This window comes from Leucoraja erinacea, chromosome 1, assembly GCF_028641065.1.
Source record: "Leucoraja erinacea ecotype New England chromosome 1, Leri_hhj_1, whole genome shotgun sequence".
Taxonomy (NCBI): Eukaryota; Metazoa; Chordata; class Chondrichthyes; order Rajiformes; family Rajidae; genus Leucoraja; species Leucoraja erinaceus.
Window position 1 is genome coordinate 58,670,650 of NC_073377.1, and position 13,234 is coordinate 58,683,883.

At 43.4% G+C, this 13,234-nt stretch overlaps 1 protein-coding gene across 1 annotated transcript in view; it reads left to right on the top strand.

Annotated features, from left to right (window-relative positions):
- The first annotated feature begins 2,156 nt into the window (after positions 1-2,156).
- asah1b (N-acylsphingosine amidohydrolase (acid ceramidase) 1b) overlaps positions 2,157-13,234 on the top strand; it is a 34,530-nt gene continuing 23,452 nt past the window's right edge. The window contains exons 1-5 of the mRNA XM_055635280.1: positions 2,157-2,302; positions 7,818-7,864; positions 10,721-10,811; positions 12,108-12,194; positions 12,587-12,665. Coding sequence (XP_055491255.1) covers positions 2,231-2,302; positions 7,818-7,864; positions 10,721-10,811; positions 12,108-12,194; positions 12,587-12,665 — 376 coding nt within the window. The 5' untranslated portion in view covers positions 2,157-2,230. The remainder of the gene's footprint in view (positions 2,303-7,817; positions 7,865-10,720; positions 10,812-12,107; positions 12,195-12,586; positions 12,666-13,234) is intronic.

The window sequence follows — 13,234 nt, forward strand, 5'->3', positions numbered from 1 at the left end:
TGAATACATCAAATTTCAAAAAGTCCCTGCCCTGGGAGGGGGGTCATCCTTCTTCCACACCCTCTCCCCACTCGATTGCTCCACTCCCTCACCGGGTACCCCCAAGGCCAGTGATCAGTGATCGCTCAGCCTCCCCACCTTCAAAAACGCTCCACGGCCCCTGGTTCAGACGGAGAACACTGCCAGATGTGAGCGGGGAACTGAGAACAGTTGTCCGTGATGTCTGGATCCCAATGATCAGCACTTCATGTTTCGGAGTTGGCTAATGTTATTGATTTGTAATTAGCCTGATTTAGAATTAGTTGACAAAACCTTAATTTATTCATTCAGAATATCCAGGGGGATGGGATAAGTGTAATATTAAAATGATATGCAAGGTGTCAGGCTGTCTGTCACAACATACAGCCCCGATAACCCATTATTTCCTTCAGTTAAATATTGAGAAGGTAGCACTATTGTCATTTGCCACTCAACTATTATGTTTGTTTACCTCTGACTATTTCTAACCACTCCCCCACCCCCCACCAATTTCTTTGAGAGGTTGAATAGAAATGTGTCCAATCTCGTTGTTTTATTAATTAAACACGTAGATGAACATCCTCAAGGAGTGTCATCAGATGGAAACTGATTCAGATGCGATATTTAAGAGCTTGTTCAAAGAAGGGGCATATTTTAAAGGAGTGACAGAGATACTTGCAGGGGAATGTGTGAGGAGATTATTATTTGGCTTCAATTTTAGCTTGAACCAGGACATCTGAAGATTCAAAGTTTAACATAGTAATTGTGCTGATACTGACCCCAACCAACCACGTAATGAATATCATCCATTCCGGAGGTTTTACTTTTATGATGCCATTTAAACTTCACTTAGATTTCAATCACTTCAATGTAAAAGTAATTGGGAATGGGAAGCATTGGAACAAAAATTTGCCCTCAGTACAAATTAACTGTAATATAATAATGTATGCATGTTGGTAGGTGCATTCAAAACAAAGATTTTTTTTTTATCATTGATGTGTTATGAATACCACAGAAAATATGATGTACTCTCAAGATCACATTTAATGGAATAATATTGCTTAAATATATAGTTATTGGACTTTGCATTTCGGAAAAGTCCCAGCTGAGAGGAAGACAGCAAAATACTGAAAATATTGAGGATGAAAATGAATTCAGGGCAGTTTGTTAGGAAAATGAAAGAAATGGTAATAGACTACATACAGCTGAGTGAGTATAATTTTATGAATGAGAAATTGTGTTCAACCAATTGATGACTTCTTTGATAAAGTAACTAGCATGTTAGATAACAAGGAAGCCAATGGATGTAGCACGTTTTGTTATACATAATCTGGTCTGTGAAGTGCCCATAAAAGATTACCACATTAGATAAGCACCTGTGGACTTGAACGTAATAGGTTAAGTCCAGGGGGTCAGATATGGGGCTTTATGTGTGGGCCAGATATATTGTCAGTGCAGAGGAGCTACGAGCAAGGTCAAATGTGCATCCAGAGTCAAGGTCTGGAATAGTACTAGGTGTGCAGTGAAAGCTGGGACAATGGGAGTGTTCAGCACTGGGAACCTAAGCAGGTAAGCAGCTATGATAAGGGTAGAATAGGGGGCCAGGTGTAAGGCTGGACTCAGGGTCAGGAATGAGAGAAGGTATGCAACTGGAGTCAGGGTCAGGAGTAGTACTAAGTGTGCAGTGAGACCCAAGTTGGTCATCATGGGCCAAGTGTTTGATTATCATGATTTCCATACATGGATATACTAAGGTCATTCATGTGCTGCACGTGTTGATCAGAGCATGGGCTCTACTGTGGAATGTAATTAGGAATGTAATTTAGTCTAACCTTATTCATAGCAAATCCATTTAAAGCATAAATATTGCATTCAAGTGTCTGTTAAAAGACTCGCTACAGTATGCAACATATTGCACAATTTCAAGCTGAAAATGCAAAAGCTCCATACCAATGGGAGGGGGGATTATCCTGTTACAAACCTGTTGTGCTGCTGCAAGTAAGAATTTCTTTGTTCCGTTTCGGTGCACATGACAATAAAACACTTGATGATGACACAGATTTGTTAAAAATAACTGGCAGCGTCGGACAAGATTGCGATGCGGTTGAGTGATAGCGACAACCCCGCCCCCTTTCCTGGGCCCGGCCCCGACCCGCTGTCACGAGCTCCCAGGGCCACATTCGGAAGGTGTTGCAGCGGCGGGAGGTGCGGGATGAAGTCGCTGGGCTGGTGCTCGCTGCTGGTTACCTTCACCGTCTTCACATCGGCGCAGTTTGTGCCGCCGGTGAGTGAGTGAGCGAGTGACTGTGCAGAGTCCGGCGGTGGTTCCCTGTCAGTGCTTCCGGGTTGGTGCTGCGCCGAATGTTTTGATCCCGCGGCTCTGAGCACAAGGAACATCGGCAATGTTTGAAACAAAGTTTTCTTCATAGACAGAGTCGCGGGTTCTGTTTGTTACCAGCCTTTTTTACAAATAGTTGGTACGCAAACATGCTGGAGAAAGTCAGCGGGTGCAGCAGCATCTATGGAGCGAAGGAAATAGGCAACGTTTCGGGCCGATTCGGCCCGAAACGTTGCCTATTTCCTTCGCTCCATAGATGCTGCTGCACCCGCTGACTTTCTCCTGCATTTTTGTGTACCTTCGATTTTCCAGCATCTGCAGTTCCTTCTTAAACATTTTTACAAATAGTTGTTCACCTTCCTAAAAAAAAACGCAATTGTATTTCGAAGCACAAAGAACTGCGGATGCTGGTTTACAAAAAAACAATACAAAGTGCCAGAGTAACTCAGCGGGTCAAGCAGTATCTCTGGGGATAGACACAACATGCTGGAGTAACTCAGCGGGACAGGCAACATCTCCGGATAGAAGGAATGGGTGACGTTTCGAGTCGAGATGCTTTAAGAAGGAGTTACTCCAACCTTTTGTGTCTACCTTCAATGTAAACCAGCATCTACAGTTCATTTCTACTCGTATCTCTGGAGAACATGGATTGGCGTCGTTTTGGGTCGGGATCATTCTTCAGGCTCAAGAAGTGTCTCGACCCGAAATAGCACCTATTCACCATATCTCCAGACATGCTTCCTGACCCGCAGAGTCAGGAAAAGAGTTACCCAAAGACTTTGTGCCTTTATTATATTTAGAAGTTGATCAGAACTAGTCGATCGTTCGCATGGGGTCGTTTTCCTGATGTACGCGACTGTCTTATTTGCCCCATACTTATCCGTGTCTTGCTGCGACCAGTAACCAAGCCTGTTGCCCGTTGCATAACTAAGTTTGATAATAAGTGTCGTTGTCAAGTTTTGGTCAGGTGGTGGGTGTCATCACATGATCGGTAACCGCATGATACGATGATTTCACTGCTTTCGCCTTTGCAAAACTCTCCGCAAGTTTCACGCTGGAGATATGCACAAAACTCCAGATTGAACTTCTGTGTAACTCTAAGAGAGATTGGGGCATTTATCTCTGTTTGTTTTATTGTAGTTATCTTCTACCAGCTACCTGCCTAATCTATTCTGCATTTTTCCTTGATCTCATTCCCTTTGTCCTAATTTCACACCTTACAATTCCCATTTAACTTTCCCCTGCCAATAGACTGAAGAAGGGTCTCGACCCGAAATGTCGCGCATTCCTTCTCTCCAAAGATGCTGCCTGTCCCGCTGAGTTACTCCAGCATTTTGTGTCTATCTTCGGGGCACTGATCCCCATTTCATCACAACATCGGTTTTGCTTTGAAATAGCAATGGTGTTTTAAAACTGCAGGCACCTTATCCATCCCTAATCATATGCTCTTGCAGGGGAGTTACATTGATTTCTCGTGAATTAGTTGATTCATCATGTGATGGCATTTCTGAGAAGAATAAAGAATTTATATCATAGTTTTCGTCAGTCGTTTTCCTGATGTACGCGACTGGCTTATTTGCCCCTACTTATCCGTGTCTTGCTGCGACCAGTAACCAAGCCTGTTGCCCGTTGCATAACTAAGTTTGATAATAAGTGTAGTTGTCAAGTTTACTCTCAAGTCCAATTCAGCAAATTTGATTACAGTACATGTTCATAAACACACTACTGATTATGACTAGACTGATTTTTTTTCATTGTCAATTAATATTTTCTGAGGTCATGAGTCACTTGTGGCATTTGCTTCTTACTTAAAAGTAGGGTGTGTCTTGGTTGTAACTCAATACTATCAAAATCTCAAAAGGTTACATACATATATTATCAAAAATGACTAAAATAAAAAAAGAATGTACGTTATATTATTTATTAGTACGTTATCCTGGAATCGTTTGAAAAGAAAACATCAAGAATTAGAGATATTACATGACTAAAGTGCCTATTTCTACACTAGCTGGAATGAGAATTACTGCCCTTTCCCCTTATTTCTAACTTGGACTTGTTCAGTTGAAGGAATATAAAAATGTGCAGATGGGTTGAAATAAGGAAGTGAAATAATGATGTGAGAAAAATAATATAACTTTTTTTTTAAATGCAACGGAGCAGTTAACATAACAAACAGATCAGGAACTCAGCGGGTCAAGTAGCATCCGTAGAGGGAAATAGCAGACAATATTTTGGTTTGGGGCTCCCAAGTCTGACGAAGGCGCCCATTGTCTGTCCATTTCAGTCAACAGATGCTGCCTGACCTAATGAGTTCCTCAAGCAGTCAGTTTTTTTGCTCAATTATTTCTTTGCCCTATTTCTTTAATACATTTCTTTCAAAATGTCTCAATTGTGATTTGCACCAAAAAAGAGCATTTTCTAAGAACATCCTGATTTGGGGGTGGTAACAGGATGGAATTTTGGAGCTCTTCCTGTTGGAATCCCACTCAATTAATGGCCTTCATAAATGCCACATTATTGGAGATCAATTTATTTCATTGTTCACATCCAAATGATAATTGGACCTTCCATAAAATTGCCTGATGGAAAGATCTAGTATTTACTCGACTAAGTGGGACCCGTTGGGTCCCAGCATCACACGGGGGGGCTGGTCCCCCAACGCAATATTCCACCTCTCCACCAATTCCAATATTGGTGGCCAGTGGGGGGGAGGGGCTTTCTGTAGCGCCAGTATGGGTGTTGTGGGCCAAAGGGACTGGTTTCCAGAGGGCTAGTATGGATTCTTGGGCTGGCAGCTCAGTCACTCAAGCCTGTTGTGCTGGCAGCTCACTCACTCACGGCTGGTGGGCTGGCAGTTGACTCGCGGCTAATCCTTGAAATTCCATTTCAAGCAGAGTGCAAAGCCACCAAATTCATGTGCAGTTTCTTACCACTTCAAGAAGGGTGCAAGGCCACCAAATTGCCCTGAGTGTATAGGAAGGGCATGAGAAAGAGGAATAACACAACTAGTGTGAAAGGGTAATTGATGGTCAACGTTGACTTAGTGGGCCAGAGGACCTGTTTCCATGCTGTATCTCCAAACTTTAAATATTTGCAAGTAAACTTACATGATGTGCTGGTAATCTATATTACTAAAACTCTGTTCTTGACCGGTTTTGGCGATCTGTGCTGCGATTTCCGAGAGAACACCGCCACCTACGGCCGTCATTTTTGGCCACCTCGCTCAGAGACCCCCTCCGCCGTATGTGTGCCGAGGATTTTTCCCGTCGATGAAATATGACAGAGATATTAATGTTTTTTACAAAATTCCCCATTCTCTCTGCTGCCCCCGCTGGAGGCAGGGGAAGGGACTATAAAACCAGGAAGTTTTGCGTGCCTCAATTAGTCTCTGCAAGCTGGAGCTCTGTCAATTAGTCTCTGTCACTCTGAGCTCTGAATGACACTGAACAAATGTCTACAGCACTGTGAATACCCTTAATTTGGTTTGAAAATGAAAATAGTTAGTTTGAAGTAAAAAAGCACTGCCTGCAAATGGTTGTTTGGGTTGAATTAAAAAGGCACTCTCTCTCTCTCTCTCTCTCTCTCTCTCTCCCCCCCCCCCCTCTCCCCCCCCCCCCCCCCCCCCCCCCCCCCCCCCCCCCCCTCCTCTCTCCCCCCCATCCTCTCCCCCCCCCCCTCCTCTCTCTCTCCCCCCCCTCTCTCCCTCCCCCCCCCCCCCTCCCCCCTCCTCTCTTCCCCCCCTCTCTCTCTCTCTCCCCCCCTCCTCTCCCCTCTTCTCTCTCTCTCTGGCTTGTTTGGGTTGAATTAAAAAGGCACTCTCTCTCTCCCCCCTCCTCTCTCTCCCTATCCCTCTCTCTCCCCCTCTCTCCCCTCTCCCTCCCCCCCTCTCTCTCTCCCCCCCCCTCTCCCCTCCCCCTCTCCCTCTCTCCCCTCTCCCTCTCTCTCTCCCCCTCTCTCTCTCTCCCCCTCCTCTCTCTCCCCCCCTCCCTCCCCCCCTCCCTCTCTCCCCCTACCTCTCCCCCCCCCTCTCTCTCTCCCCCCCCCTTCTCTCTCCCCCCCCCCTCTCTCTCCCCCCCTCTCTCCCCCCGCCCCTCTCTCTCTCCCCCCTCCTCTCTCTTCATTGACCTCTGCACCACACAGAACTCATTATCTTTTCACAGTTCCAACATGTTGGGAGAATGCTTTGAAGAGCATAGAAACATAGAAATCAGGTGCAAGAGTAGGCCATTCGGCCCTTTGAGCCTGCACCGCCATTCAATATGATCATGGCTGATCATCCAACTCAGTATCCTGTACCTGCCTTCTCTCCATACCCCCTGATCCCTTTAGCCACAAGGGCCACATCTAATTCCCTCTTAAATATAGCCAATGAACTGGCCTCAACTACCTTCTGTGGCAGAGAGTTCCAGAGATTCACCACTCTCTGTGTGACAAATGTTTTTCTCATCTCGGTCCTAATAGATTTCCCCCTTATCCTTAAACTGTGACCCTTTGTTCTGAACTTCCCCAACATCGGGAACAATCTTCCTGCATCTAGCCTGTCCAACCCCTTAAGAATTTTGTAAGTTTCTATAAGATCCCCTCTCAATCTTCTAAATTCTAGCGAGTACAAACCTCGTCCAGTCTTTCTTCATATGAAAGTCCTGACATCCCAGGAACCTTCTGGTGAACCTTCTCTGTATGGCAAGAATGTCCTTCCTCAGATTAGGAGACCAAAACTGTACGCAATACTCCAGGTGTGGTCTCACCAAGACCCTGTACAACTGCAGTAGAACCTCCCTGCTCCTATACTCAAATCCTTTTGCTATGAATGTTAACATACCATTCGCTTTCTTCACGGCCTGCTGCACCTGCATGCCTACTTTCAATGACTGGTGTACCATGACACTCCCCTTTTCCTAATCGGCCACCATTCAGATAATAGTCTACTTTCCTGTTTTTGACACCAAAGTGGATAACCTCACATTTATCCACATTATACTGCATCTGCCATGCATTTGCCCACTCACCCAGCCTATCCAAGTCACCCTGCAGTCTCCTAGCATCCTCCTCACATCCTCCTCCTAACGCTGCCCCCCAGCTTCATGTCATCCGCAAACTTGGAGATGTTGCATTCAATTCCCTCGTCCAAATCATTAATATACAGTAAATAGCTGGAGTCCCAGCCTTGTGGTACCCCACTAGTCACTGCCTGCCATTGTGAAAAGAACCCGTTTACTCCTACTCTTTGCTTCCTGTTTGCCAGACAGTTCTCTATCCACGTCAATACTGAACCCCCAATGCCGTGTGCTTTAAGTTTGTATACTAATCTCTTATGTGGGACCTTGTCAAAAGCCTTCTGAAAGTCCAGAAGGTAGATATAAAGTCCAGAAGGTAGCATAAAGTAGATTTGCAGTATTTTTGTTTGCTATAATGCAAAAAGTATATTAGTATTTTCAGAAGCTTTATTTCTCTTTGACAGTATACAGAAAATTGCAGGAGAGGCATGTATCCACCAGCAGGCCCCACGTAAGTATTAAAATATTTTTTAGCCAATTCATTTTAGAAATGTTTTGTGCAGAATTACATTCAAAAGAAAATACAGTGCATTTGTGATGTCCCCATTTTCCCTTTACAGACTTTAAACCACATGTGAGACATATTAGTTTAAAATGAGTGGTTGGTGTTATAATCTCTGCCTAACATTACATGGTCATATCAGTCTACCAAACACTGTTGTTTCCTATGTACAGCAATTTGAGAGCTGAGTAACGTGTAATGTGAGAACGTAGAACAGTACAGCATAGGAACAAGCCCTCTGACCCGCAATGTCTTTGCCAAATGTAGTTAAATTAATTTCATCTCCCTGCACGTGATGTATATACCTGTTCCCTGCATATCCATGTGCCTATCTAAAAACATCTTAAAAGAGTAGAGGACTCGAGGGCCTAAGCTATAGAGAGAGGTTGAGCAGCTAGGACTCTATTGTTTGGAGTGCAGGAGGATGAGGGGTGATCTTACAGAGGTGTACAAAATCGTGAGAGGAATAGATCAGTTAAATGAAGTCTCTTGCCCAGAGTAGAGGAATCTTAAATACAGGTGCACAACCTTTTATCCGAAAGCCTTGGGACCAGACACTTGTCGGATTTCGGACATTTTCGGATTTCAGAATGGAAGATTTTTAGCGTAGATTAGGTAGGTAGCGCGGGCGGCTTGAAAAGTCTGGAGCAGCTGCCTCCTCCCCGGAGACCGGGAGAATCATTGCATAAATGTTAGTCAGTTAGTTTGGAGGGATTTTATGTGTTGGTGGTGGTGGAGTCGGGGTGAAGGGGGAAACTTTAATTCTTAGTCCCCTACCTGGTCGGCGACTCCCAACCTCGCGGAGCTGGGGGCTCCGTCCGGCCGCGGGCGGCGCCGGTTGTAGCTCCGACCCCGGCAACTCTACCCCTGGCTGCGAGGCGCTCCAAATCCAGCGCCGCCCGCGGTCGGACGTCCCAGCTCCGGGAATGTCGGGAGTCGGCCGCGTCGCAGCGCTGGGATACCAGCGGGGAGCGAGCAATGCCTTACCGGGTCGCCGTGCGGCAAGCTCCGGAACACTGTGGCCGCCGACACACAACATCGCGGAGCGTCGCTGGATTTGGAGCCGCGGAGCTGGGGGCTCCGTCCGGCCGCGGGCGGCGCCGGTTGGAGCTCCAACCCCGGCAACTCTACCCCTGGCTGCGCGGCTCCAAATCCAGCGACGCTCCGCGATGTTGTGTGTCGGCGGCCACAGCGCTCCGGAGCTTGCCGCACGGCGACCCGATAAGGCGTTGCCCGCTCCCAGCGCTGCGACGCTGCCGACTCCCGACATTCGCGGAGCTGGGGCGTCCGGCCGCGGGCGGCGCTGGATTTGGAGCGCCTCGCAGCCAGGGGTAGAGTTGCCGGGGTCGGAGCTACAACTGGCACCGCCCGCAGCCCCAACGGCCACAGCGCTGCGGAGCTTACTGCACGGCGACCCGGTAAGGCATTGACCGCTCCCCGCCTCTCCGACCAGGTAGGGGACTAAGAATTAAAGTTTACCCCTTCACCCCCCTTCACATAAAAGCCCTCCAAACTAACTGACTAACATTTAAGCAATGATTTACAGATGTTTAAGCGTCTCCCGGTCTCCAGGGAGGAGGCAGCCGCTACAGTAGTACAGACCTGGGTTGACCGTGGGTCGTTTTGGGTCAAGTTTGGTGCCAAACGCGAGCTTTGGTGCGCAGACGACATCTGGAAAAAATGGCCGGTTTTCGGAGCTTTTCGGTTTCTGGAACACCGGATAAAAGGTTGTGCACCTGTACCACTATTGTATCTGCCTCTACCACCATCCCTGTCAGCTTGTTCCAGGCGCCCACCATTCTGTGTGTAAAAAAAAAAAAAAAGAAACTTGCTTCACTCATCACTTTTAAACTTTGGCCTTTCACCTTAAACATATCCATTGTACAGTAAAGGTTCTGACAATAAATGCCACATAATTAAACATACATCTATTGGGTCTCCCTTCAGCCTCAACTCCAGACAAAACACTCGAAGTTATCCTAGCCTCTTATAATTAATACCCTCTTATCCAGAGAACATTCTGGAAAACTTTGAGAATATTTGAGCTTTCATTTTGAGTTTTTCTATTGTAGAATGAATTCTGCAATGCTTTTCTATTTTCATTAGGTGAAAGTGACCAATAAAGTAAGAATTTTGCAAGAGTCTTTCCTGAACTTCTGATGTTTGTTTCTGGGATTTTGAAGCACTCAAATTGAAACAGACGGAATAATCTGTGACTAACCTCTATTGTTATCCTGCACCTATTTTTCTACGAAAGCCTCTATTATAGAATTGTGGTATTTTCATCACCAAATAGTGTTAGCATTTGAGTATCTCATCCATTCAATATTCAAAACTCATGCCTTTTATAATTGGCTCCACACAAGCCAAACACCACCACCTCCCCTAATATTTAATGATTGTGAACTGATTTGCAGCTAAAATGCGAAAAAAATGATATGGAAAATTGTTGGGTTTTTTTCTCCAATCCGTTTGAATCTTCACAATTTAGTTAAAATAGAACTATGGACCTTTTAAAGCCTATTTAGGGAGATCAGCAATTGAATGGATATCAAAATATTTCATGAATTATCTTATAATTTTGACTAATCATTCTCTGATTATATATCAGTATCTATCACTACAAATAAACATGTTTCCATTTAATGCCACATTGTAATACACACTCAAATGTTTCGAAGGATTGTTGACCGCACCACTAATGCTACCTGATCTGCTAGAACTATCAACGTCCTGTCTTTGGTTTAGATTTACAACAATTATAATTACTTTTTGCACCAACTTTTCTGCTGTATATGTTCACAGGTTTGTGGGAAATGTTCCTTGGTACAAGATAAATCTTGATTCAGCTCCACGTCAAAGGTGGCATCAGGTGATTAAAGAAAGAAAAGTGGAGGTATGCGACTACCATTTTTTAATACATAATTTTCTTTTAAATCTTTCTTTGATGCACTCCACAAGAATGGCTGAATTGTGGATGGCACAACCAGGACAGCCCAGATTTAATGTTCCCCGCAATAAAATTAATTAATGATCAATGGACGCAAGGAATGGGGCGTTAGGAGAGGGACTGTGGTATTGCCTATAAGCTCGGCTGCAGGAGGTGTCCACGGGAGGCAGTAGAGTGATGCGAAGGACATTGGTTAGCGGGCTGAGCTAGTTGAGGATGACGGAGGAGGCCGTGTAGCAGCCTGGAGCTTACCTGATCAGGAGCCGCTCCAGTACATGTGGCACGTGGGCCAGACTTTAGACTTTTTGTAAATTGCGCCAAAATATGGCGACTTGTCCACATGTGATCTATACAAAAATAATGTTACTTTGCAGTGGATACGTGACAATAAAGCACCATTGCACCATTAATGTCAAACAGAGTGATGTTCAAAGCAGTGTTATTGGCGTCTCCTATCTTAACTTCCAAACCACCTCTACCTGCTAACCTAATTTGAAAATGCCATGTGGATATTATGCAGATCATTCTTGATTCCGATTCCTTAGAATTAAACAAAAAATATTCACAATCCTGGCTCAGCTGTTTTAGCAATCCTGGCTGCCAGCATAAGGTAAACCATGTCCTCCACTGAATAACTACCCCAGAGAGAAAATGTTTAAAAAAAAAAACAGGGCAAATAGCCTTCATTTTACTCAAATGTGATTTTCTTTCTTTGTAGATACTAAAAGGGAAATACGTTTAAAAAATAATCTGTTGAATTATGGTTATAATGGTCACATCAGATGTTAATTAACTGTTATTATTGAGTAAAATAAAGTATTTTAGAAATTAACCATTAATTACAAAAATAGCAATCCATCCCCGTGCTTTTTGTTTTGTGATGAATTTGGTTTATTCAACCCTCTTTCAGATAAGCATAAATATAACAATGTGTATGTGATATTTCTTTGTAACAAATTGGGGCTATTTATTGGTGTTGTATAGAAATTATATTGAAAAAAAAAACTAAACAGGGCCACTTTGAAAATAATGTGTCCAATCTTTATTTGCTCCCTGTTTTGCACAGGCAATTCAACACTCTGCCCCACTCAGAATTCTCAAAACCTAGTTAATCTGTAGAAAAATGTTTGAAGAAAAACACCAGCGCCCACAGTTCGAATTGTGTGTTTAACCAACTTCTCATTTTATCGAATAACTTAACATGTATTGGAAGATTACATATTATTAACTTATTTATTTCAGCTGACCAATTTGATCAAGGCAATCAAGGAATTGGCACTTGATTTCTTTCCCAGCGGAAAATTAATTGATCTAGTGGACAAACATTTGGTAAGGATAATTTTTAGATTTTATTTCTACGTTTCAAAATTATTGAGATTTCTAACAACCCATCTCAGTGCTTTATCTGTAGAAACTGTGATAATGAACACAAATTATTTATTTATTGTCAGATTTTATTAGAGGCAAACGATCATTAGGGTAAACGTGAAAAATAAAGCTGTCAAAAACCTTTGCAAAACTGGTGTCCTAGATAGAAATGCTCTTGAAATTCAGTGTCATGAGTCCTCTCTTCAAATAAATTAATTTTATACTGCTAGTTAACTAATATCCTGGTGCCCAGTTTGGAAGTTCATTGCCTAGATTAAGCAAATAGCATAAACCTCTACTTTTTCAGATTTTGTTATCATATATCAATATTATAAATGCATTTTTACTTTCAGGCTCCACTTGTAGACACTCTTCCTTTTCCATTTAACGAAGAACTAAAGGGAATTGCTGATGTATCTGGTTTGCCTTTGGGTATGATGGTTATTTTACAATAATTGTTATTTGCCATTGAAACTATGTATTCTAGGATCAAATGTATTGTGGAAATGTATTTTAATCATGGATACTATCATTTACTATTGGTGACTTGGGCATCTTACATTACACACATTGCAGTATTCCTGGCTATTGTGTCTGTTAATTTCTCAAAGAATTTTAAGGCTTGCTGAAAAAAAATATTTAAGAACATTTTGGTTGAAATTTGCACAAGCCACATATTTATTTCCATAACATTTGTATCATTGCATGATCTCTAATTAATGTTTAATTACTATCCTAGGCTTCTTGAAACTGAAAAGTGATCTAAATTGAATACTGCATACCTTTGTGATCTTTAAAATACAAAACTAGTCTGGTTCTACTGTCTGATGTGAAGCGGGCTTCATCCACTTCAAATAAAATCTGATGCAATTTGATCTCCATTTTTAGTGCTGGTTTTTGCTGGCACGCTTTATTTTGATTGGATTTTAAAATCTGGTCATTCTCTGACCCATTTCTTTGCACAAGTAGATTACACAACACTACTGCTTCCGTCACACTGA